Source organism: Oryctolagus cuniculus, chromosome 5 (genome assembly GCF_051225735.1).
Source record: "Oryctolagus cuniculus isolate XC-2025 breed Fujian yellow rabbit chromosome 5, ASM5122573v1, whole genome shotgun sequence".
NCBI classification, from domain to species: Eukaryota; Metazoa; Chordata; class Mammalia; order Lagomorpha; family Leporidae; genus Oryctolagus; species Oryctolagus cuniculus.
Window position 1 is genome coordinate 9,287,958 of NC_142871.1, and position 23,602 is coordinate 9,311,559.

General features: G+C 59.6%; 1 protein-coding gene and 1 long non-coding RNA gene across 3 annotated transcripts in view; one reads left to right on the forward strand and one right to left on the reverse strand.

The window, feature by feature from the left end:
* TMEM181 (transmembrane protein 181) overlaps nucleotides 1-23,262 on the reverse strand; it is a 59,961-nt gene extending 36,699 nt beyond the window's left edge. Inside the window, exons 1-2 of one of the 2 annotated variants that reach the window (XM_051855208.3) lie at nucleotides 23,008-23,262; nucleotides 583-686 (exon numbers count right to left, since the gene is read on the reverse strand). In XM_051855208.3, coding sequence (XP_051711168.1) covers nucleotides 583-686; nucleotides 23,008-23,138 — 235 coding nt within the window. In that variant the 5' untranslated portion in view covers nucleotides 23,139-23,262. Of the gene's footprint in view, nucleotides 1-582; nucleotides 687-10,924; nucleotides 11,114-23,007 lie in introns of those variants that run through there. The other variant, XM_051855209.3, reaches the window with a different exon arrangement.
* Nucleotides 11,140-12,522, forward strand: LOC127493115 (uncharacterized). The gene is made up of 2 exons (XR_007923149.3): nucleotides 11,140-11,719; nucleotides 12,254-12,522. It is a non-coding gene; the product is annotated as an uncharacterized LOC127493115 (long non-coding RNA).
* Nucleotides 23,263-23,602: the final 340 nt, after the last annotated feature.

Consider the following 23,602-nt stretch of genomic DNA (forward strand, 5'->3'; position numbering starts at 1 on the left):
CTTTCTGGAGCCCAATGCCTCCGGGACAGGTGAAGCCTACTTGTCAATCACACGTTAATGCTAGGTGCATCAGTTAGGCAAACACCTACCAGAAACCACCCAAACTGAAAACCATCTGTCAGGCAGAGGGGACGAGCGCTAGACCTGGCCACACTGCAGGGCACCGTGGAATGGCAGGGGCCCGGAAGGCAAGGGCAGAACTGGGCCTGCAGGCCCCATGGGGGGACGAGCTCCTCACACGGCGCGGACGGGAACGCGGCAGGGCACATGGCAGGCGTGCACCCAATCCTGCTGCCCCCCAGCCCGGGGCGGGTCTGGCACAGGGCTCTCTAGGACGCATCTGTATCGCCTATAAGAGGCATGTGATCAAGCCAGGCCAACAGGACCCCCGGCTCCCACGCAGGCAAGGCCAGGGCTGCTCAGGGAGAAGTCCGGGTGCAGGGCTGGGCCCCTCCCACACGTGGGTTCAGAAGAAACAAGTGGCAGCCTCCCTCCACACTGTGTCCTCGGCCGGGGGGCGTGGCTGGACGGCTGAAGGGGCGTGGCCGGCAGGATGACGGAGCGGCCGCAGCCTGGACTCACCTCTGATGCCCACAAAGACGGTCAGGCCGAAGCAGGCGAAGAACACGACGAACACCAGGACGAAGTGGCGCTTGGAGAGCGTGTAGAGCCGCATGGGCGCCAGCCTGAGGACGGAAGCCGACGCGGGGGTGCTCAGGAGGGTCTGTGGCAGCCCCAGGCCGCGTCCCCCCCCCAGCTGCCCTCCCCAGAAGCCAGCACACGCTCTCCCCGCAGTTGGACCGCACACCCCAGCCTGGTCTGCAGGGGACAGGCCAACCCCAGGCCTCATCACAGGAACACTGGGCACTGTGGCGCCTATGTCCCCCAGGCACCACGCCCGCCTGCAGCTGCCCTGGTGAGCCCCAGTGCGACATGGAGAGCCAGCACGTGCTCGATGAGAGCTGTCACAGCCATGCCCACACCGGGAGCCCCAGGGACCACAACCCCGGATCTCCTGTGTCCTCCTGGGGAGGTGCAGTCCAGCCTCGGGGGGTGGGGGGTGGGGGAGGGGTCTACCCTTGACGTGGCCAAGCAGGCAGCCTGCAGTCTGCTGCGACCCACCAACAGCACCAGGGAACCTTCCAGAGGCTGCAGCCTGCCCTCCTGCAGGAGAAATCATAGGGGTGCGGGGGTGGGTGCAGTGGCCCTCTCTCCTTTAGGACTCCCCAATCAGGTGCCAGCAAACAGAAGAAAAATCTGTAAGGGTCAGGCGATAAGGGTTGGGGGCCTGCGGGCCCCTGGGTCCCTCCTGGCGCTCAGCCCCGCCCTCAGAAGCAGCTCAGGTGGACCGGGGGCAGGGCTGCATCCCGACCAAACCACAGGTCCCAGAGATGCGGCAGCTGCCCCGGGCCTGCAGCCACAGACCCCTCCCCAAGCCCCATAGGGAGACCCCCAACTTCAACAGGATGAGTGCAGGTGGGGCCGACACCAGCGGGAGGAGGGAGGGGCAGGCCTGGCCTTGGAGGCTGTTTACTCTCCCCGTGCACAGCTCACACAGGCGTGTACACACGCACACCCCTCTGCAGGCCAGAAGGCAGCTGCGGGGTCGGCTGGCGTCCTGGGGCAAAGGTGAGGCCGGCAGCCAGCGCTGCTCTGACGTGGCGGTGCTGACACGGGCCAGGAGGACACACTGCCCGCAGGCTCTAAGGGACAGAACCAGTGACTCCGGTCCCAACCCCGACCTGGGCCCTGCCGGGGGGAAGGGAAAGCTAGGGAAGTGATCCCAACTCAGACGTGGGGTCCACAGACGACGCGTGTCCAAGAGCCTTAGAGCACCAAGGCTGGAAACGGTCTCCAGGAAGAGACCCAGGTTACAGGCGGGGAAACGGGGACCGAGACAGCAGGACACTTGCTGCGACACCACAGCTCTGCCCTCCGAGGGACCCGCTGCTCCACTTCCAACCCCGCTCCCTGCGGATGTGTCTGGGCAGCAGCGGATGACGGCCCAAACACTCAAGTTCCTGTCACCCACTGGCAGACTGGGATGGAGTCCCTGGCTCCTGGCTCAGTCTAGCCCAGCACCAGCGGTCGCAGCCATCAGCCAGTAGATGGAAGCTTGCTCGCTCTCTCTCGCTCGCGCGCGCGCTCTCTCTCTCTCTCTCTCTCTCTCTCTCTCAGCATTTCAAATAAAGTTTGAAAATTGTAAGGGGTGGGGGGGGGCCTTCCAGACATCTGCCCAAGTCTACCCCACTCCAAACCAGCTTCTCCCAGGACATCCTCACCTGGAAGTCCTACACTCACAAAGCCCAGTAACACAAAGGGAGAAACTGGCTTCCACTGCCCACATCCTGCCGTCCCTTCTCCTCAGTCTGAAACCTGAGTGTCCTCTCTCTGAGGGCGGGACCTCAGATCTCCTCTTGCTGAGACCCCAGCCTCCATCCTATACCCCAGCCAGCAGGGATGGGGGCGTCCCGGCTTCCTCACTCCTCTCCACGCCCCACACCCATCCCACTGCTCAAGGCCTTGCAACTCCTAACAGAATGATGGCCATCACCTCCCAGACTCTGCTTCCCTCGCGGTTTCACACGGCTGCTCGTAGCCTGCACCTGTACCTGAGGTCCCCCAGACCCTGCCCTACAGCTCCCAGCCACCCTGCATCGCGCCCGAGTCACCCCGGCCCTTGTCATCACCACACCTTCCAAGGGCGGTACTCCGAGGACCCCATCACAGGATGAGGTGGCTTGCCCTCGATCCCAAGGCTGAGAGGCGGCAACACTCCAGCCCAGCCTCAGCCTCCGCAGGTGGATTCTGCAACTCTAAGAACAATGACGATCCCAGCACAGCCAAGCCAGGCTCCGTCTCAGCACCGTCCACCCCGCCCCTCCACAGACAATCCAATCCCACCCATCAGTCAAGGCTCCCTGTACGCCCACGTCCCTAAACCATTATCATCATTATTATTATTTGACAGACAGAGTGGACAGTGAGAGAGAGAGACAGAGAGAAAGGTCTTCCTTTGCCGTTGGTTCACCCCCACCCACCCACCCAATGGCCGCTGCGGCCGGTGCGCTGTGGCCGGCGCACCGTGCTGATCTGAAGCCAGGAGCCAGGTACTTCTTCCTGGTCTCCCATGGGGTGCAGGGCCCAAGCACTTGGGCCATCCTCCACTGCCCTCTCGGGCCACAGCAGAGAGCTGGCCTGGAAGAGGAGCAACCGGGACAGAATCCGGTGCCGCAGGTGGAGGATTAACCAAGTGAGCCATGCACTGGTCCCTGATTTTTTTTTTTTTAAGATTTATTTATTTATTTGAAAGTCAGAGTTACAGAGAGGTAGAGGCTCAGAGAGAGGTCTTCCATCCACTGGTTCACTCCCCAAATGGCTGCAGCAGCCAGAGCTGTGCCAATCTGATGCCAGGAGCCTGGAGTTTCTTCCATGTCTCCCACATGGGTGCAGGAGTCCGAGCACTTGGGCCATCCTCCACTGCTTTCCCAGGCCACAGCAGAGAGCTGGATCGGAAGTGGAGCATCCGGGACTAGAACCACTGTCCATATGGGATGCCGGCACTGCAGGTGGCAGCTTTACCCGCTACACCACAGCCCCGGCCCCGCTAGTCTGTTTTCTCCACATGTTCTACTCTTGCCCCTGCTGCAATGCTGGTCTGAACATGGCTCCCCCCTCCAAAGCCTCCAAATCACTGTGAGCTGGACTCTAGAGTTCACCCCCTCTAGACTGGACTCTAGAAGCAGTGGGCTTCAGCGGGGTTGGGACCAGATAAGGTCATCAGGCAGAGCCCCCGGGAGTGACCACTGTGCAAAGTGGACTGATATTTATATATGGCCTATGTCAAAACTGAACTTTTTTCTCCCAATATTATATTTTAAAATTCTTCTTATTGACTTGAAAGGCAGAAAGCGATAGAGAAATCGTCCATCCACTAGTCCACTCCCCAAGTGCCCACAATAGCTGGAGCTGGGTCAGGCCAAAGCCAGGAGCCTGAACCCCATGTGTCCCCCCTACGGGTGGCAGGGACCTGAGTGCCTGAGCCATCCCCTGCTGCCTCCCGTCCCGTGGTGCAGCTCAGCAGGAGGCTGGGGTCCGAAACAGCCGGGACCTGAACCCGGCTGATGTGATGGCGGCGTCCCGCGCAGTGTCTCCACCACTGTGCCAACGCCCTGCCCCCCCCCCGCCCCCTGCGGCATCCTTTATTGCTGCTGCAGCTCAGGCCTTTGCCCTCTACCGCAGCAAACGATGGGCCCAAGCAGCCCCACGCCGCTCCCCTCCGCCCAGACGGCCTTCGCCTAGGACCTGGTCCTGCGGCCCCGGAGGCCACCGTGGCTCGGCCGCTGCAGCGTCTGCATCTGCATTAGCTGGGCCCAGCGCCTGGCAACGCTGCAGCCACCACGCGGGCCCACGGATCGCTGCTGCCTCCCACGCAGGGCTCGTACACCGCTGCCAAGAGAGGTGGGAGGTGAGCGCGACCGCGGAAAGGACCTGACTCACCACGGCCCTGCAAACAGGACCGCAAGATGGCCAAGGCGTGGGAGGGCGGAGGCAGCGAGGGACACCCCGCGGGGCCGTCTCAGACCACGGATGAAGACATGGGAAGAACACTCGAGCCCTGACAACCGCTGCCTCCACAGACGCCCGGTGGCAGCAGCGCCCTGCCGGTGGCCAGCACGGCGCCCCGAGGCCAAGGGTCAGCCAGGGAGGCGGGGTTTATCTCATCTCATCAAGTCCCTCATCCAGCGGGTGGGGACGACTGCACACACTCAGCATTGCAAAGCAGTCCCTGGGCTCAACGACACAGACTTCCCACTTCAGAACCTAAAAACGAGGCCCTGAGCACTAGAAGGGGGCCTTAAGCCCCTCAGCCTGCTCCCACATCTCACATCTCGCCTCGAGGCGCTGGCCCAGGGCCTGGCTGCACCTCCAACCCTCAGACGATCGGCAAGCAAGAGCTCTCCAGGCCTGGTTTCCTCACCTGCAAATGGAGCACGCGGGGCCCTTGTCCCGCCCGCGGGGCTGCAGGAGGCGTAAGGGAAGTGAGCAACAGGCCGCACCGGGACAGCGTGGTTGGATTGGAGCAAGAACCCAACCGTGTTACTGCAGGCAAAGCTGTGCTTCTCACACACCAACAACCAACGTGTCTTTGACAAAGAGCCAAAATCAACCCCTAGAGTGAGGAGTCTCTTCAACAGATGATCCCGGGAAAACTGGATCTCCACACCCAGAAGTAGGAAACAAGACCCCTACCTCACACCTAACACAAAAATCCATGCAAGTTGGGTCAAGGACCTAAATCTACAACCTAATACCATCAAATTACTAGAGAACATTGGGGAAACCCTGCAAAACATTAGCAGAGGCAAAGACTTCTTGGAAAAGACCCCAGAAGCACAGGCAATCCAAGCCAAAATTAACAAACGGGGTTACATCAAGCTGAGAAGCTTCTGCACTGCAAAAGAAACACTCAGCAAAGTGAAGAGGCAACAGACAGAATGGGAGAAAATATTTGCAAACTATGCAACTGATACAGGATTTACAACCAGAATCTATAAGAAGCTCAATAAACTCAACAACAACAAAACAAATAGTTCAGTTAAGAATTGGGCAAAGGACTTAAACAGGCATTTTTCAAAAGATGAAATCCAAATAGCCAACAGACACATGAAAAAATGCTCAGGATCACCAGCCATCAGGGAAATGCAAATCAAAACCACAAGGAGGTTTCACTTCACCCCAGTTAGAATGGCTCTCATACATAAATCAACAAACCACAAATGCAGCAAGAATGTGGGGAAAAGGTGCCCCAATCCACTGCTGGTGGGATGTAAAGTGGTACAGCCACTGTGGAGGACAGTATGAGATACCTCAGAATCGGAATACAATACAGATTCACCACCTGACCCTGCCACCCCACTCTGGGAAACTGCCCAAACGATGAAATGAGCAGATGAGAGTGATCTGTACGCCCAGGTTCACTGCAGCTCAATTCACAACAGCAAAGACATGGAGTCAACCCAGATGTCCATCAAATAATAACCAGATTAAGAAATTATGGTATAGATACACCATGGAATACTACTCAGCCATAAAAAAGGTTGAAATCCTGTCGTTTGCAATGAAAGATACAACTGGAAACCATAATATTTAGTGAAATAAGCCAGTCCCAAAAAGACAAATACCATGTTTTCCATGATCTGTGGTTACTAATGGAGTACCTAATATGCAATGTACTGGAGTGAAATTAACATTTTGAAGTCTGATGATTATTTTCGCCCTTATGTCTACTTTGAGGAACAGTGTTTTTTCTTCATACTATTCATTGAACTCTTTACAAGTGTAGGGTTAATCTTATAAATATAAATTAACTGAAAATAGATCTTTATAAAAATTAAGAGTGGGAACGGCCGGTGGCATAGTAAGCTAAGCCTCCACCTGAGACACTGGTTTGTGTCCTGGCTGCTCCTCTTCCGATCCAGCTCTCTGCTGTGGCCTGGGAAAGCAACAGAAGATGGCCCAAGTGCTTGGGCCCCTGCACCCATGTGGGAGACCTGGAAGAAGCTCCTGGCTCCTGGCTTCAGACACACTCAGCTCTGACCACTGAGGTCATTTGGGAAGTGAACCAGCGGATGGAAGACCTTTCTCTGTCTCTCCCTCCCTCTGTCTGTAACCCTACCTTTCAGGTAAATAAATAAAAGCTTTAAAAAAATCAAGAGTGGGGGCCAGTGCCATAGCTCACTAGGCTAATCCTCCGCCTGCAGTGCCAGTACCCCAGGTTCTAGTCCCGGTTGGGGCGCCAGATTCTGTCCCGGTGGCTCCTCCTCCAGTCCAGCTCTCTGCTGTGGCCTGGGAGTGCAGTGGAGGATGGCCCAAGTGCTTCGGCCCTGCACCCCATGGGAGACCAGGAGAAGCACCTGGCTCCTGGCTTCGGATTGGCACAGCATGCCAGCCATGGCGGCCATTTGGGGGGTGAACCAACGGAAAGAAGACCTTTTTCTCTGTTTCTCTCTCTCACTGTCTAACTCTGCCTGTCAACAAAAAAAAAAAAAAATCAAGAGTGGGAAGAGGAGCAGGGGAGGAAGAAGGGTGAGCAGGTGGGAGGATGGGGTGGGAAGGATCACTGTGTTCCTAAATCTGTACATATGAAATTCATGCAGTCTGCACACCTTAAATAATTAAAAAAAAAAAAAAAAAGAGCTGTGCTTCTCCTCCGCCCTCTGTTTATTTCTGAGCATTCCCCCATCTTCCTCTGAACACCACCTCGGCAGACACACTCACCCTCTGGCTTCAGCCCCTGGGGGAGAGGGTGGGGCCGCTGCTTCCTGGGCACCCATTTGTTCCCAGGCCAGGCGCTTCCCTGGGGGCCAGGAGTGATCAGCCCATTCCACACCTGAGAAGCAGAGCCTGAGGGTGGGCTTCAGTGCTCAGGCCCCCGGCGGTGGAGGTGAGCCCAGGATGCCGGTCAGGGCAGAAAGCCGGCCGCCCCACCCTCCCCCACGCCGACTGCTCACCCTAACCTGTTCTTTCCAAACACCTGCCATTTAATGGGTTTTGAAAGGCAATTTCTGAGGGAAGAGCAGCGCGAAGCTGAAACGTCCCGCGGCCAGCATCACCTGCCCAGTGATTTCTGCGGCTGCTCAACAGCGAAGCAAACTTCAAGAAAGCCACAGGGACACTCAGAGCCCAGAACTTCAAAGTGCACTTTTACGAGCACAGCTGGAAACGGCTCAAAGAAGCGTGTGTGTGCGCGTGCGTCCCCTCTCGGCCACAAGCCCAGGGCGTGCACCGCGAGTGTGCTGCTTAGGTCACCAAACGCCCCTTCCAGGCCAAGGGAAACAAGGAAGCAGCTCGACGACTGGCCGGGAGCTTATCTCAGCGCAGGCCTGTGCTGGCCGCAGGAGCGGGCCCAGCCCAGCGCCGGGCTCTGTAGCCTGGCTGGAAGCTTCTCGAGCTGGGACCAGCAGTGAGCTGCGCGGCACGGCTGCGCCCGTCCACGTCTCCTGCCCAGGGCCGCTGTGATGGTGGCACCCGTGGGCGTGGCAAGCCCCGGCAGCTGTCCCTGACAGGGGTCAAGTACAGTGGTCAAGTGTGGGTTCCGCGTGGGTCCACGCAGGCTTCGCTCTCAGCTCTGAGAACCCACTTGAGTTCCCTGCACCCAGCTTCCCCGGTGTAAGCAAAGCTGACCCGCGAGGCTGCTCGTGAGCACCCCAATAAACGACAGTTGCGGCTCCCCTTCACTGTTCCTAGGGATCGTCTTGGTTCCCCCCAAAAATATTCAAAAAAAAATGCAATGCTGCATAACTCGGTGTGTGCAGGAACAGGTTACTGACCCCACCCAGTGCCCCCCAAGCAGGACACCCAGCGGACTCGGACCCTGAAACCAGGCTTCCTCGGGCTTAACTTGCAAGATGAACATGCAACCTTCACTGATGGCAAAAACGGGGCTCTAATTCAAAGACTTCTACACGTACATGCCCCGGAACAAAAGGGACACATAAAACACACTCTAGAAGCTGGCTTGGGGGTGGGGAGTGCCTAGGCCTGCTCCCCCACTCCAGGGCTTGCTGCCCCTCTGACCCAGGGAGGCAGCAGGCACCAGCTGGAGTAAATGGAGTCCTGGTCCCTACATGGGCTTCAGGCCCAGCAGTTGCAGGCGCTGGGGGAGCGAACAGTGGATGCCAGTTCTCCCTCTCCACCTCTGAAATTTAACAAACAAAAAGCTCGGGGGTGGGGGCTAGTGTTCGGCACAGTGGGGACACATACAAATCTCAAACTGCAGCACCTGGGATCAAGCCCCAGCTCCACTTCCGGTTCTAGCTTCTGCTGACACGCACCCTGGGAGGGGGGGTGGCAGGGGACGGCTCCAGCGTGCGAGTCTGCCATCCTCATGGGAGGCCCAGCTGGAGCTCTGAGCCCAGCCCTCCTCGTGGCGCCTACTGGGGGAGTCACCCAGGGATGAACAGTCTCTCTCTCTCCCTCTCTGTCTCTCTGACTTCCAAACAAATTTTTTTAAAAAGTTTTAAAGGGTTTGAAGTGTCAAGCAGCACACACGAGGCCAACCTTAGTGAACCCCGCAGACAAACGCTACAGACAGAGAGGGCGACAGTGCGCATGAGGCAGGCTCAGCCATGGTTCTCCGGGGTCCAAGCAGAAAGTCAGACCGGCAGCTGCTCAGAGAAGGGCTGACCGCCAGGCGAGGGTTTAAGGACTGAGCACTCTTCCTTCTGACTGGCACGCCGCTTGAGAGACAGAGCTGGCGAGACAGTGCCTAGCTACCAGTTCACTTCCCCGAATAGGCACACAGCTGAGGGGAGAATCAGGAGCCTAGAACTCAATCCAGCTCTGCCAGTGGGGTGGTAAGAACCCAACCACGTGAGCCACCATTGCTGCCTCTCTGGGAGCGGAGCTGGGAGCTGAACCCAGACACAGGTGTCCTAACCAGCCTCCCCCGCCTTTCTACAAGATGTGGACAGTCTGGGTGTGTTGGGGAGGGCACCAGGGCAGGGGTTGCAGTGGGGCCACCCCCAGCCCCTGAGCAGTGCACCTGCTCCCGAAGGCAGCTCTGTGCTCTCCCACTCCTCCGAGCCCCACCCTGCTGTCTCTCACCTCCCTAACCCAGAACAGCTGGGACCCACCGGGCACCTAAATTCAGGACACACTTCAATGCCCAGCCTTGGTTCTGGGGAGAACTTTACTTCAGTTTCACTCTGAGTGCTGGATGACAGTGGCTGTCTGACAGCCAGTCACACCCCAGCACCCCAACCTGGGGCTTCCTGGAGCCCGAGGTGCGCTGCTAGCACCACACAGCGGGACACTGTCCACCGCTCCACCAAGTCCACCGCGCAAGCTGCGTGTGTAGGTTCACCTGGGGACTTTCCTTGGTCAACAGCTTCCATCCGGGCCACTTCTCTGTCCTGTAACAGCACAGGACTCTCACGGGACGCCCCCTTCATCCTCCCCTATTTCCTACTGAAAGGGCCACCACTAGGCCCACCCCCGGGGCTGCTGTGCCAACCGACAGGAGGCAAGTGGCCGGGCCCCCCACGACATGCGGCTGTCACTCTGTGGGGCTCCCTACCTATTCCAAGCAGGGCAATTCACACACAACACACGTGAATGCTGCCCCCTGGAGTTGTGCAGGGGTGGTCCTGCTAACTCACCGACACCCGGCACGGAATGAAAGCAAAGATCCTGAAAACATCAATTTCCGTGCCAGTCCGGGTTCCCACCGCGCGCTAAATAAAGCGAGCCACCGCGGTAATAAACTACCCGGCAAGCGCCGCCCATCGCCGGGACGCCCCCCCCCCGGTGACTTCTCCCACCGTGTCCAGCGCAAAGCCCTCCTGCCCCTAAAGCCCCAAATAAGGTGCAGACCCCACACCGACCCGCCTTCACCCTCCGCACCTGCCAGGGCGGCGGGCGCCCCTGAACCTCCCGCAGCTCCGCCCGGCTACTCCTTCCTTGGGGTCGCTCTCCGGACACCCCCCCCCCCCCCAGGGCCACTGCCGCGTGCAAAGCCAGCTGGAGGGGTGGCGTCCCGGGCGCACAGCGGGAGCGGGGCCGAGGTCTGCAGCCCCCGAGTGCAACTCGCAATCCCCAGCCTCCCACAGAGCCCACCCCGGGGGCCGAGCGGGCTCCGCTGCGCCCACGTCACCACACGCGTGCGGGAAGCCGAGGCCCCCGGGCGCGCAGGCCCGGCCCCTCCCGGGCGCGCTGGCTCGCCGCCCGGTGCCGGAACCCCGGCCGCGTCGGCAGCTCCGGCTCGCCGGGCAGGCGGGTCGGGGTTCGGCCTCCCTGCCTCCGGCGTCCCTTCCCCGCAGCCGACCCCACGTGGGCGCAGGGGGGCCCCAGGCAGGGCTCCCGGGAGCCGAGGCGCCCCAACTCGGGGTGCGGGAGCCCCCCGCCCGGCCCCAGAACTCACGGCTCCATCTCGGCGCCCCGCGCGCTCGGCCCCGGGCCGCGCGCTTCGAGCCCGCCAGGCGTCGCGCAGCAGCCGCGGCAGCCCCAGCCGGTGCCGGAGCCGGAGCCGGAGCCGGTGCCGGAGCCGGAGCCGGAGCCGGAGCCGGAGCGACGGCGGCCCGGGCGCTGTCGGCCCAGGAAAACTCATCAGAGCGCGACGCGGCCGGTCACGTGCGCGGAAGCGGCGGGCGCGCGAGCTCGGGGGCGCGCGGCCCGGGGCTGGGGCTCACCCTGGAAGGCAGAGGTGCTTGGAATCTGACTTCCGGGCCCGAGGGCGGGCGGACAGCACCTTCCTTCCTCCATCCCTCCGTTTATCCGCTCATTCATTCACCCTTCTGCGTCTTGGTCAAGGCATTGGGCCGGCCTGGGGGGTCCCAGTGTCCTGTGGTTGTCCAAAAGCTACTTCGGCCCTGTCTGCATTCCCCTCCTCCCCCCGGCAGAGAATCAGTGACTTTCCGTGTCCCCAAAGGGCTCTGTGACGCCGAAAATGCTCTCGGGCAAGCGAGGCAAGCGTCCGCCGCCCCAGCGGGGTGACCCGGGCCGGCTCCTAATGGGAGCTGCAGGCTCTGCGCCCCAGGAAGCGCGGCCGTGGGTCCTGCACCCACCCGCAGAGCTGAATCATCTCAGCTGGGGCGAGCCCCGGATCCTCCCGTGGAGAGCAGGTGGCAGGGGCGTCCACCGAGCGCCCCAAGCACCTTCCTCGGGATCGCGGCGCTCAGCTCTGAATTTCTGTCATCAGGGACGCACCGAAGCCAAGGTTTGGACATTCTGAGACCCCCTGTGCTGGTCAGGACGTCCGCTGTCCCCACGTTCCGGGGAGTGGGGGGCGGGGTGGAGGCGAGATTCCTTGGTGAACCTTGGGGAAGGGCGCACCAGGCTCACCGAGTGGGAGGAGGGAGGTGGGGGAGAGCCCGCACCTCGCTGGGGCTGAGTCTTGAGGAAGATGGAGTGGAAGAGGGGGAGAGAACAGCCGGAGCCAAGGCAAGAGATCCCATTAGCACCCCGCAAACTAAACCCCCACACTGGAAGGAAAGGGCATTTCACAGCAGGGGAAGCGCCGGTGGGGGTGGGGGTGGGTGGCAGCTTCAGCCCCCTCGGCGTTTGTCCCCTCTCAGGGGGCGTCCTGTGAGCGCTGCAGGCGCCCCAGGAGTCATGAGCTCAGCCGCCCACTGGTGAGTTCCCAGTGAGACCCAAGCCCACCAGCGCACTCAGCAGGCACAGAGCCGGCTGCCAACGAAGCACTCTCTCTCCAAGCACGGCCACACGTTTACAGACTCAGCTCTCCTCCTAGGGTCCGGCTGCGGGCACCGCAGCCGAGGTGATGGTCGGGGCATCGAATCCCGTCTCAGGGTGTCTGGGTTGGAGCCCCTGACTCCAGCTTCCTGCCAGTCAGACCCTGGGAAGCAGCAGGCGATGGCTCACGGACTTGGGTCCCTGCTGCCCGAGCGGGAGACCCGGATGGAGATCCTGGCTCTTGCTTTCAGCTCGACTCAGCCTGGCTGTCACAGATATTGGTTGGGAGGTCTCTCTCCGTCTCAAAATAAATAAATATTAAAATGCAGGCTTCCCGCGTATCCTTAAATGGTACAATAGTTTTGAAAAGCCCTCTAAGGTTCACATACACTGTGTCTGCAGCATTCCCCAGAGACCCCATTTGAGTGAAGTATCTGATCTAACTCCAGAACCTACATGGGTTTGACACCACCTATTCCTAGAGAACCTCTGATTTATACCCAATGTTCAACTCATTCTCTAAAGGCCAAATTAAAAACATAATTTCCCTCTAGCCTTGGACTAAAGCCAAGTCACCAGTCTAGTTTGCCAACTCCCCCACTCACTATTTTTGAAAGTTGATGGCAGTAACTCAACAGTCTCGTTTCTAAGAACCCTTGGTGCCCTAGGAAAGCCACTGCTTGTTCCAAGGCTTTCAAACCCACTTCGTACTGGTTTTTTAAAAAAGAGATTTATTTATTTATTTTGAAAGGCAGAGACACAGAGAGAGAGGAAGAGAGAGAGAGATCTTCCATCAGCTGGTTTACTCCCCAGTGACCTCTACAGCCAGGGCTGGGCCAGTCCAAAGCCAGGAGCCAGGAGCTTCCTCTGGGTCTCCCTCATGGGTGCAGGGGCCCAAGCACTTGGGTCATCCTCTGCTGCTTTCCTAGGCACACTAGCAGGATCACAAGTGGAACAGCCAGGACTCGAACCGGCACCCTTATGGGATGCCAGTTGTGCAGGTGGAGGCTTCTATGCCACGGTGCTGGCCCCACCTACTTCTTACTTTAACAACTAACATTTTTCTGGCATTCTGTTGATGTACTCTGTGGCCTCGTCCCCTAACATGGTAATAATTGATGACTAACAGTGAGTACTCCTACTCTGGACAGAGTTAAATAGGCTTGAAACAGAAAGGGCATTTTCCAGTCCTCCCTAACACGTTGTCTTAGTCTGCCCATGCAGCATCACCAGTCCATAGGTCAGGTGGCTTAAGCAACAGAGATTGACTTCTCATAGCCTAGACCTGCAGGTCCGAGATCAAGGTGCTGGCCAGTTTGGTTCCTGGGGAGGGCGCTCTTCCCGGCTGGCAGATGGCCACCTTCTCACTGTGTGCTCACATGGCCTTTTCTCAGTGGGAGTGTGCACAGGATCTCTCTGTCTGTCTCTCTCTCCCCCGTCTCTCCCTATAAGGATACGAATCCTATCAGAGATCCACCCATGACCTTCATTTAGCCTTAATTACTCCCTTAGTCCAAAAACAACCACACTAGGGGTACCTTGTAATACCCGTAAGTGGAAGATTTCTTCAACAGGAAAATTCACTTACATACTCATTGCAAAGGGCAGAGAATTCACTCCCAATGACTCCAACTGCCCAGTCTTCACGCCAAGGCAGGAAAATCCAAGTCCAGACCTCCCCTTAAGCCCCTGCTATGGCTGACACCAGCTGCAGTTGGAGCCATCTCCGGGCTGTAGTTTCGACAGCTCCTGTGGACTCATCAGTGGACTCTTCAGTGGACTCATCCTCTCTTCAGCCAGCAGGGCAGGAGGCGGAGGTCACCCACTGCCTGCCCCAGGCCCTGCCATCATTTGAGGGAGGCGTGCATCCTCCCCACCCACTTGAGACAGCCAATATCGAAGCTTACTTCTCCAAGGCGTCTTCACGCCTAAGACTGGTTGCTAGAATGCAGGGTCTAGCTCTTTTGGCTCCAGTGCTGCACTGTTCTTACCCAGCTGAGTGATGCCAGGAACACAGCCAACTTCTGCTCTGCAGGATCAACACTGTGGGCTGCTGGGTTTTACTTGCTTGTCATAGGACCTGTTCCCATGGTTTGTTTATTGCTTAACAAGCTCCCCTAAAAGGTACAGCTGTATAAGTTTCCTACAGCTACACAAAAAAGCTCCCCAAACCCAGTGGCATGAAACCACAGCTTCACAATCTCACAGTCTCTAGGGCTCGGGAATGCGATGCAGCTTCACTGGGTCCTTTGGCTCCGGGTTGCTCACAAGATTGCAGTCAAGGTATCAGCGAGGCCACAGTCATCCCGAGGCTCAACCAGGGAAGGACCCACCTCCCATCCCCACAAGTGGCTGTGGACAGACATAGCTCATTCTCGGCGCTGAGACTGCTCTCAGATCCCTGCCACGTGGGGCTCGTGGCCAACACAGCAGCTTTGCTTCAGCAGAGGGAGCAAGTGCAGAGAAGCAGGAGAGCAAGAGCCGGACAGAAGTCACAGTCCTTTACAACCTAGTCTCACAAGGGACATCCCATCACTGCGCTTCTTCTGTCCCGCCCACACTCAGGAGGTGGGGATCACGCAGGGCACGTGTACCAGGAGCTGAAGGGTGGGGGCGGGGGTTGTCGCTGGTAGCATCAGTGCCAACTACTGAGATGACTTGAGGCTATTTACTGAGGATGCATTTAGGTGACATCTAGGACTGCAGGCACCAGAAGACTCATCCAAAATTCTGTCTTCACTCACAGGGCAGGGGCCTGCAGTGGGATGGCTGGGCAGGGTTCTGCAGTGTGGTTCTTCCACACGACCAGATGGGCTTTCTCACAGCACCGAGGGCTCAGAGCAATCAGGCTTCTGCCACGGGGGAGAGGGGTGATTTCTCCTAGAACGGATGCTCTACATCACCACAGCAGCAGCCACAAGGCTTCCCATGGGCTCAGCTGTCGTTCAGCGTTACCGCCCATTAGTAGGAAGATCACAACCAGCTGGATCCAAGAGGAAGGGACAACAAAGAGCAGGTGCACTGTCTCTGGAGTGGAGCTACCCCAGTCTTGAAGTCCATAGGAAAATGCAACATTTGCTTCCTTTCTTTCCTTCATCTCCAAAGGTGAGTGGTTGTGCACAGAACTTTCACAGTCACTCTCAAGGTTACTACCGTGCAGAGGAGGCCACACGCATCTCATTTCATCCCCTGAGCAACCATTAAGATAAACACCTCTTTTTCCTTGGTACCTGTTGGTTTCCGCCGTTGACAATCACAAAACTAGGAACCAGGAGCATGGCCACCCCGGCTCTCCCTGACTCCCACCTGCACAGCCTTCTCCCACACCCCGGGCGGCTGCCACTGCAGGACTCAGTCCCCAGCATCCCTGCACATCCTCTGTGTGCCCTTGGCACCACAGAGTGTGGCTGCATCAGTCCCAGTGCTTCACGGCGCCAGCTTTGGCTTGTCTTCCCCTTTGCAGGACCTGGCACCCAGCCTGGTACAGAAGCACACCCAAATGTATGCGCTGAACGAATGGCTCAATGGGGTTGGCTGGAGGACCAGTGCAGAGCGGCCTGCTTCCTAATAGAAGACAGGAAGCAAAGGGGAGGGGGTGGCAGCGCCAGGACGGTGTCACTTGGGGGTGGGAGGCACTGCTCCCACCATCTGCCCTGGTGACTGGCGAGGGGGGGGGTGTGTCCTGATTTGCATGAGACTTTCCACCTATCAGTTCTGAGTGTCCTGTACTTGGGAACCCCTCAGCCCTGGGCAAACCAGGACAGCTGGTCACCCGGCTTCTGGCCTGTGTTTTTTCTGTAAGTTGTTGGGCAAAAATTACCTGAGCATTTAACGAATGTCTGCCCTTGAAAACGGAACTTGAGACCAAAGTGTCCACGTGAACCATACTGGGCGTCCCACTGGGGACACAGTCACAGCAGGGGATGGACTGGGACACACAGGCAATTACTTAGTTCACTTAGAAGCAAAAACCCGTCCCAGGAATCCAGGAAGGAGCGAGAAGGAATCAGGCCGGGAGTGGGAGGCGCACACTCCAGGGTGCAGCTGGCCACAGCTCCACAGCGCACGGCTGCCTGCTCAGTCCCACAGGGCGGCGCCAGAGAGAACCACAGAAACCGCCGTGTCCACAAGCAGCCTGGGACGCTGTCCTGTCGCCTGTCTCCCCCCAGGTCAGTCTGGCCTGCATCCAGGTGATGTCGCCCGGCCCTGCACGCAGGCACTGGGAGCCAGAGGCTGTGGGTACCAGTCCAGCCAGCGTGGACTGCCCATCGGTACTGAGGGGTCCTTGGTCTGGGGGGTAGGGACGGTGAGAGGCTCAAGGGGCAGAGGCTGGAACCATGAGGACCTTCAGCAGGACAGCTCCAGGGGGAAGCGAGGCTGGGAGGGGCCAAGGGGATTGGGGAGGGGGGGTCTGTTGGGAAATGAGGGGCCTGGGAAAACCCCGCAGGATGTCAGGGTGTCCCTGAGCCTCCGGGGACAGGCCAGGGATGGGGACACAGGACAGGACACGTGGGGACCATGAACTGGAGACTGATGATCTGGTCTTAGCGCTGACTTCCTTTGGTGTCCACCTGCTGGTGACTTCTTCCTGCTACACAGGCAGCCTGAGCGTGGGAGGGAGCATGGATGGAGCCTCAGGGCGGATGGCACTGAGGTTCACAGCCCCAAATTGGACAGCTGGAGACTGAGCGTCTGCCGTCTATGCCGCCCATGTGCCGACTTTCGCTAGCGGTGCTGGTTGGCCCCCATCTTCCAGGCACGAGGCTTGCTGTGGGCTTCAGACATCCCGAGCCGCACAGGCTGTTCTCGTCGGGCAGATGGTGCTGCTTCGGTTGCCAAGGCTATGTTACCACTGCAGCCGGGGATGGCCAGGGCCCCGGAGAACAGCCGGGGTGGGGCGGTGCTGACACCTGCTCTGCTGTCCAGGAAATCTGGACCTTTATTTTTTTTCCTCTTAAGTCGTACAGCTCTGAAAACCAAGCTCTGCTGTACAGGCATCAGCTCTGCTCTCACACTGGGATGCACATAGAAATAACCAACCGTGGAGGGGGGCGCACAGGTGCAGCAATGTACCACGGTTTCAATTCTAGGCAGGTGACTGATTCCCAGCATCTGGGACACCCCTGGGCATGGCCAGCCTAACTACGCCTCAGCGTAGCCCAGCCCAGGGCTGCAGGCACGGAGGAAGGGGCTGCTCAGCACAGAAGTTCCGGCTCAGAAAGTGAGAGGCAACAGACCCGCGCCCAGCCAGCAGAGGGCGAGGGCTCACGCCGGCAGCAACCTGCCCCCCTCACGGCCCCAGGCAACCCTTAGAGAAAGCAATCATGGGTCCCACAAGGAAAGGGGCTCTTAGCCGTGTGCTGGTAGTTCCCTGTATTTGAAAGGCAGAGTGAGAGAGAGAGAGAGAAAAGGGAGAGAGAGAGAGAGATCTTCTATTAAGTGTTTCTCTCCCCAAATGGCTGCATCAACCTGGACAGAACTTGGGCCATCTTTTGCTGCTTTTCTTGGCGCATCAGCAGGGAGCTGGAACTGGAAGCAGAGCTGGAGCCGGGGCTTGGAACCAGGCACCCTGAAGTGGGATGCTGGCGTCCCAAGGGATGTCTTAACAGCTACCCCCAATGCCCACCACTGGGCTGTGCTTAAAGCAACTGAATGCATAAGAATTTGGCAGCAGGGGGCTGTGAGCTAAGGGTCCCAACCCGCTGTGAGGAAGGAGGAACACGGGAGCCCACGGCGGGGGCTGTGACTGAGCCCTTGGTCACGTGTGGTGGGGAGCAGCAGGCTGGCCACCATGTTGGAGAAGACAGCCTGGGAACTCCTGGAGGGAGGTGTGCGTGGACAAAGAGCTGTAAGCAGGCAGGAGGAAGCCGGAGAACAAACGCATAAGGGATGGAACAGGACCACGGGGCATGGGAGGGGAGCCTGCCGAAGTGGGGAGGGGGCACTGCCCAGATGTGGCCCTGAGCCGCGCCTGAGCCTTGACGTCCACCCTAGCCCCTCATCCATGTGTCTGTCAGACCCTTGGTCCATGGCCCAACCGGGGCCTGCACCTTGCACCCAACGGAAGACGGTGCTGCTGCTTCTCTCCTCTGCGCTTCGTGCCATGTTCTCACATAGATGTTTAATGAGATTGTTTCTCTACCCTTGAGATGAGGGCGACAGAGAAGTGGCACTGATAGGGGATGGGCAGGCAGCTAGCTTAGGATCTGCTGAGCTGCGGGTAGCTGCAAACCACCTCCCCGCCTCCCCTGCCCGCCCCGCCCCCACCCGCTCCGTGTGGAATTCTGCTCTTCTACTTGTCAATCAGTTGCTGCCTTTCCCGGATGGATTCGCTCCACCCAGGATCTGGGGGGAAAATACACACACCCCTCAACAGCACTAAAGTTACAGCGTCATCACAGGACACTTGCTGTGTCCCTCCCACCACGAAGGAAGCAGCAGACTGACAGCTGTCAGTCAAAGGCTATAGGGAGGCACCTCCAATGGCTTGGAACACAGAGAGTAGGGGGCCCCTGGAACATCCCATCCAAGCCAGTAACCAACGTCCATTCAAACTGGCTGGCTTGGGCAGAGACATGCGGCCTTGGCTTCCATGGAGAAGGTGGCTCTCAGACCTTAACCCTGACCGCAGCCTGCCAGGGGCGTGAATCCATGAATCCAAAGGGGGGCTGGCCAGTTTGAGACCATGGTTCATAGCAGCTACTGAACTCTGTGCTGAGAGGAGCTTGGGCCGGTGACCGCTGTGCTGCTGTCCCCTCGGCAAGACTATCTATGGAAGAGACGGGGCCAGGCTGCACGCACACACACACACACACACCCACACACACCCGTGCTCTCCAGCCCGGCTGAGACTCAGCCCAGATAATCAGACCAGACCCTGCGGGTGGGGCCTGAGCAGCAGTGTTTCTAAAGCTCCCCCGACCCCTGGTGATTCTAAGGTGCAGCCAGCTGGGAGAAACCTCATCAGTGAGGTCCCCTGGGGGACCCCATGTGTCCCCCCCAGGACTGTATCAGCCCAGTCGCTACAGTGGCACGCAGTCTGCATGTTGGTCTGAAGCTTGAGCCCTGTGCAGGCTCCATGTACTGGCTAATGCAGGCCAGCAAGACCGACGGCCCCAGCTTGGGTGGACCCACAGAGATGGCCTGCTGCTTCCGGACGCCTCTTAGGTGGGGACACACCCAACGGCACGTATGTCACTGGCCATGAAAACTCAAGCCCAACTTTGCTGCCCCTATGTTTTACAATGCTAAGTTAATATTTAAAAACAAAACAACAGCAAAAAACCCCGCAGACTAGCAGGGTGGCCGCCCACAGATTTCTGGGGACTGCAGCAACACCTGTTTACCTACTCGCTGCTTTAACCTTTCCCATTCATGGCGTGGGCACAGCGGATCGTCTCCCCGTGCCTTCTACCTAGCACAGCTCCACTGGCCGCACCTCTCCTCATCCCCCCAGAAGACCCAGACCTCGGGAAGTCAGCCCCACCATCAGCTGGGGCTCGCACAGGCATGAGTCCAATCCCACACTCTTGCCTGTGTGCGCTCCAGGAAGGGCCAGTGGCCTCATTCTCAGCGAGACATGAGCTTGGTTTTCTTGTAAGCTTTCGATTAAGGTCTGCAACACACACAGAAATGCACACACACGGCGCACACAGCCTAGTGACACTCACAGCCAAGGGACCTGTACGACCAGCACCCAGACCAACAAGCACAAGGCTGCTAGGACCCAGAAGCCACCTTCTGCCCCCTTCCGGTTCCTGTCCTGTAAGGCATAACCACACCCTGACTTTTCACCGTGTCCAGTTGTTTTGCCTGCTCAGTATGTGTGACAGAAATGGAATCAAGTGGTTGTACTTGAGTGCGAGAAGCACCTTGCGTGTAGTTGTTAAGTTATTCACTGTATTGCTGCATGATATCTCATCGTGGACCAGGTCAATTGCATCAATACATTCTACCATTGCTGCGTACGTGGCGAGCTTGGGGCTTCGGCATCTCACAACTCCCGCAGTCATGAATATTGTAGCCCCCGTCTCTTGATGGACACACGCGCGCATCTCTGTAGGGTGAGCGCCCGAGGGGAGGTGCTGGCCATGGCTCCTCACCAGGTAGTGCTCCAGGCTAGCCTCCTGCAGGGTGCGAGGGTTCCACGCCTGTCTTTCTCCTGGCTAATCTTTCGGCGAGGGTGGAGAGGAGACTTGGGAGTTGTTCTGGAGATGTCAAGCTATTCCTTTGCTTGTAGAGAGAACCGCAGAAAGCCACAGTTCTCCCCATCAAGCGGGAGAGAAGCTAAGCAAGGGCCCGCATGGGTATCAGCACCCAGTCGGGGCCAGGTGCTACCGAGCTAAACAGGGAGAACTGGGTGATGTCATGAAGCTGCTGGGCCAACGACCCAGTCCATCGCCGTGTTATGCTGCGATGTTTTTTGTCTGTGGCTGGGAGCACCCTTAGTGTCACCCTCAGGAGGCACCTTGATCGTAGGACACTCGGGTGAGGATGACAGCTGCGGGCTTCATTTGTCTGATGTGGAAACGCATCGTCCGCTGAAATTCAGATTCCCCGGGGCTGGGAGTCAGCACAGGGTGGAGTGGAGACGGGAGCCCGGGATCGCAGCTCCCCAGCCGGCTGCTTTCCCACGCCCCGTTCCCAGCACACGGTGCAGCTGCCGTCTCTTCCTCTGTGGATATGACCGCGCGTCCTTTGCCCCCGGGCTGCAGCTTTCCGGGACGCTGGGTGAGGCAGCTCCCACACACACAGCTGTGCCGGCTAACCGAGGCGCCAAGCACCTTTTGACAATGGCACAAGGGCAGCTGGGCTCCTTGCCTCTCCCTATTATAAGAACACTGTCAACCGCGTGAGGCGAGTCCCCAGCCCTGCAGGGAAGAGCGAGCTGGGGCGTTTTAGTCACAAGTCGCAATGAGGAAGTGACACGGTGAGAGAGCAGAGGCTCGCCGGACACAGGCGCTGTAGCTGTCCGCTCCCCAGCTTAGAGACTCAAGTCTCTCACTTCCTTTTGTGAAGGTGCAACCCACGGACAAGGAGGCGCCATGGAGCATTTGAAGATGGTTCAGAACCAGAACGGGCCCTTCCTGTAAAACACGGTGACTCAGCCTGGCTGTGAACACTGCGGCCACCTCGCTCTCACTCCCGGGGGATGGAATTCATTACCCACCGCCCCCCACAGTGGGGACTTTGTCTTCAAGATTTAAGCAACTGGTGAAGTTGCCTCTGGAGCAGAAGCGGAGCTGCGGGCTCTAGGACGGCGCCCTGTCGCTTCTAAGATTCAGGACCCTGCAGGGGTGTCACACGCGACGCGGCTGACATCCGTCTTCCCCGGTCTGGCTTCACCTGTCGTCGCCCACACCGCTCTGGAACGGCCAGTCCTCCTGTCTGTCTGTGAACTTACGGCGCTTCTTTATGGCACCAGGGATACAGCACGGTTCGTCTTCTGGAACTTTCCTCCCCAGCTCGTGGTCTACCATGCGCCCCATCTTCAGTGTTCAAACACAACCTCCTCGAAGCGCCCCCCTCACACCTTCACGACGCAGCACCCTGTCACTATTGCACGTCGCTGCACAATACGTTCTCACGGGTTTGTGACCGGAGGGGCCCTGTCTGTCCCGCTCACGGCTCTATCCCCAACACCCAGGTCGGCAGCAGAACCAGGTGCTCCAGGGCCCTCAGCTGAGTGAGCAGAGGAGTGAACAAAAGACAGTCAACCGGGGATCCCCAGTGCTGCCCTGAGACCCTTCCAGGAGTCGCGGGCTCCTTTCCCAAAGATATCTTCCCAGGAAAACAGAGGAGGCCATAACAAAACAAAGTCGGGAAAATTAGTAGAGAGGGAGCTTGGAAATCAGAAACGTGATCTGAAGCCAGCTGTGGGTTCTCTAGCACACGGCCAGTCCGCGGGGCGGGGGCCGCATGACCTGCCTCCTCCCACCCCCACCCCGAGCCAGCAGGTTTGAAGACCGGAGTGAGGCGTCTTCCGCCAGCACTGGGTGGGGTGTCAGAAGCGACTCCCTCGCGCCCACCCCAGAGCCAGCGTCAGCGCGGGGCGGGCCTCAGATCCTCAAGCTTCCCGTCGGACAGACGCCGAAGCCGGAGGTGCAGAGCTCGGCGACTCCCAGGCCGCGGAGCTACTCAGTAACAAGGCCGATGGAGGTCCCGGCCTAGGTCCCCTCGCAGAGGCCCTGTCTGGCACCAGGCTCCTTTAGGCCGACCCAGCCACGGCCCCTGGGCCGAGGCGAGCAAGGAGGAAGGGGCTGGCGCTCTGCGCTCGGCTGCAGCCGCCCTGCTTTCGGCCGCCGCAGGAGCGCGAGGCAGAAACGAATGCAAACGGGCGCCAAGCCCGGCTCCCGGCGGGCATTCACCGCGGCGCCATTCAGTCCGGAGACCCTCGACCGCGCCCCAGAGATCACCCCTCCCGTCCCCCCGCCCCCAGCCACCGCTGAGGTTCCCGAGCCAAGGCCAAGGCGCGCCTACAGGGCGGGGGCGGCGGGCTGGGCCGGGAAGGGAAGCGTGGCCGAGGCCCCGGAGGAGGAGCCAGGCGGGCACCGCAGCCCGCGGGTCCCTTTCCCTTTCTTTGGGAAAAAAGAATCTGGGTTCCGCGTTCTGGGGATGGAAAGAGGCCCTTCTCCCCAGGGGCGCGGGTCTGCCCTTGAGCCCTGGAGCGCGCGCCGCGGCCAAGACCCAGCCCCCATCCCGACCTTCCCCGGGCTCGGCGCCCCAGGGCGGCGGCAGGACTCGCCTGGCCGGGAATGGGGGGCCGCAGCCGGGCCGGGGAGCCCCGCGCCCCGCCGGCCGCGCCGCGCCTACCGGTAGTAGCGGTCATCTCGGAAGGGCGCGAGGTCCTCTCTCAGCTCGTGGAGCGCCTCCTGCAGCCGCTTGCACAGGCGTTTGAGCTCGCCGCAGAGCGGGGGCTCCAGGGCCGGGTACTCGGCGTCCATGCCCGCTTCGCGCCCACGCCTCGCCTCCGCTCGTCGCTCCCCGCTTTGTGCGGCCTCGCTCGCCCCGTCTCCTCCCGGCCCGGGGACCCGGCTGCCGGCGCGCAGGGCGGGCCTGACGGGAAGGAGGAGGAGGAGCAGCAGCAGGTGCGGGAGGTGGGGAGGGGGCGCGCAGGAACGGGCGCCGGGCGCGCTCTGGGCGCCGCCGCGAGCGCGCGGGGAGCCAGGCCCGGCGAGTGGGGCAAGGGTCCCGGTCCTGCCGCCGGCCGCGGGCACCGAGGAGGGGGAGGCACGAGGAGGGGCAGGCGCGGGGGGCAGAAAGCCCAGGGCGCGGCTAGTGCGGGCGGGAGGCAAACGCGGCGTCTGCGTTCAGCACCGCGGACAGCGCCCGCGGAGCCCGGTGCCGCTGGGGCTCTAACCCACTACTGCCGGGCCATAACGATTATTTTGGAAGGATTGTGGAGTCT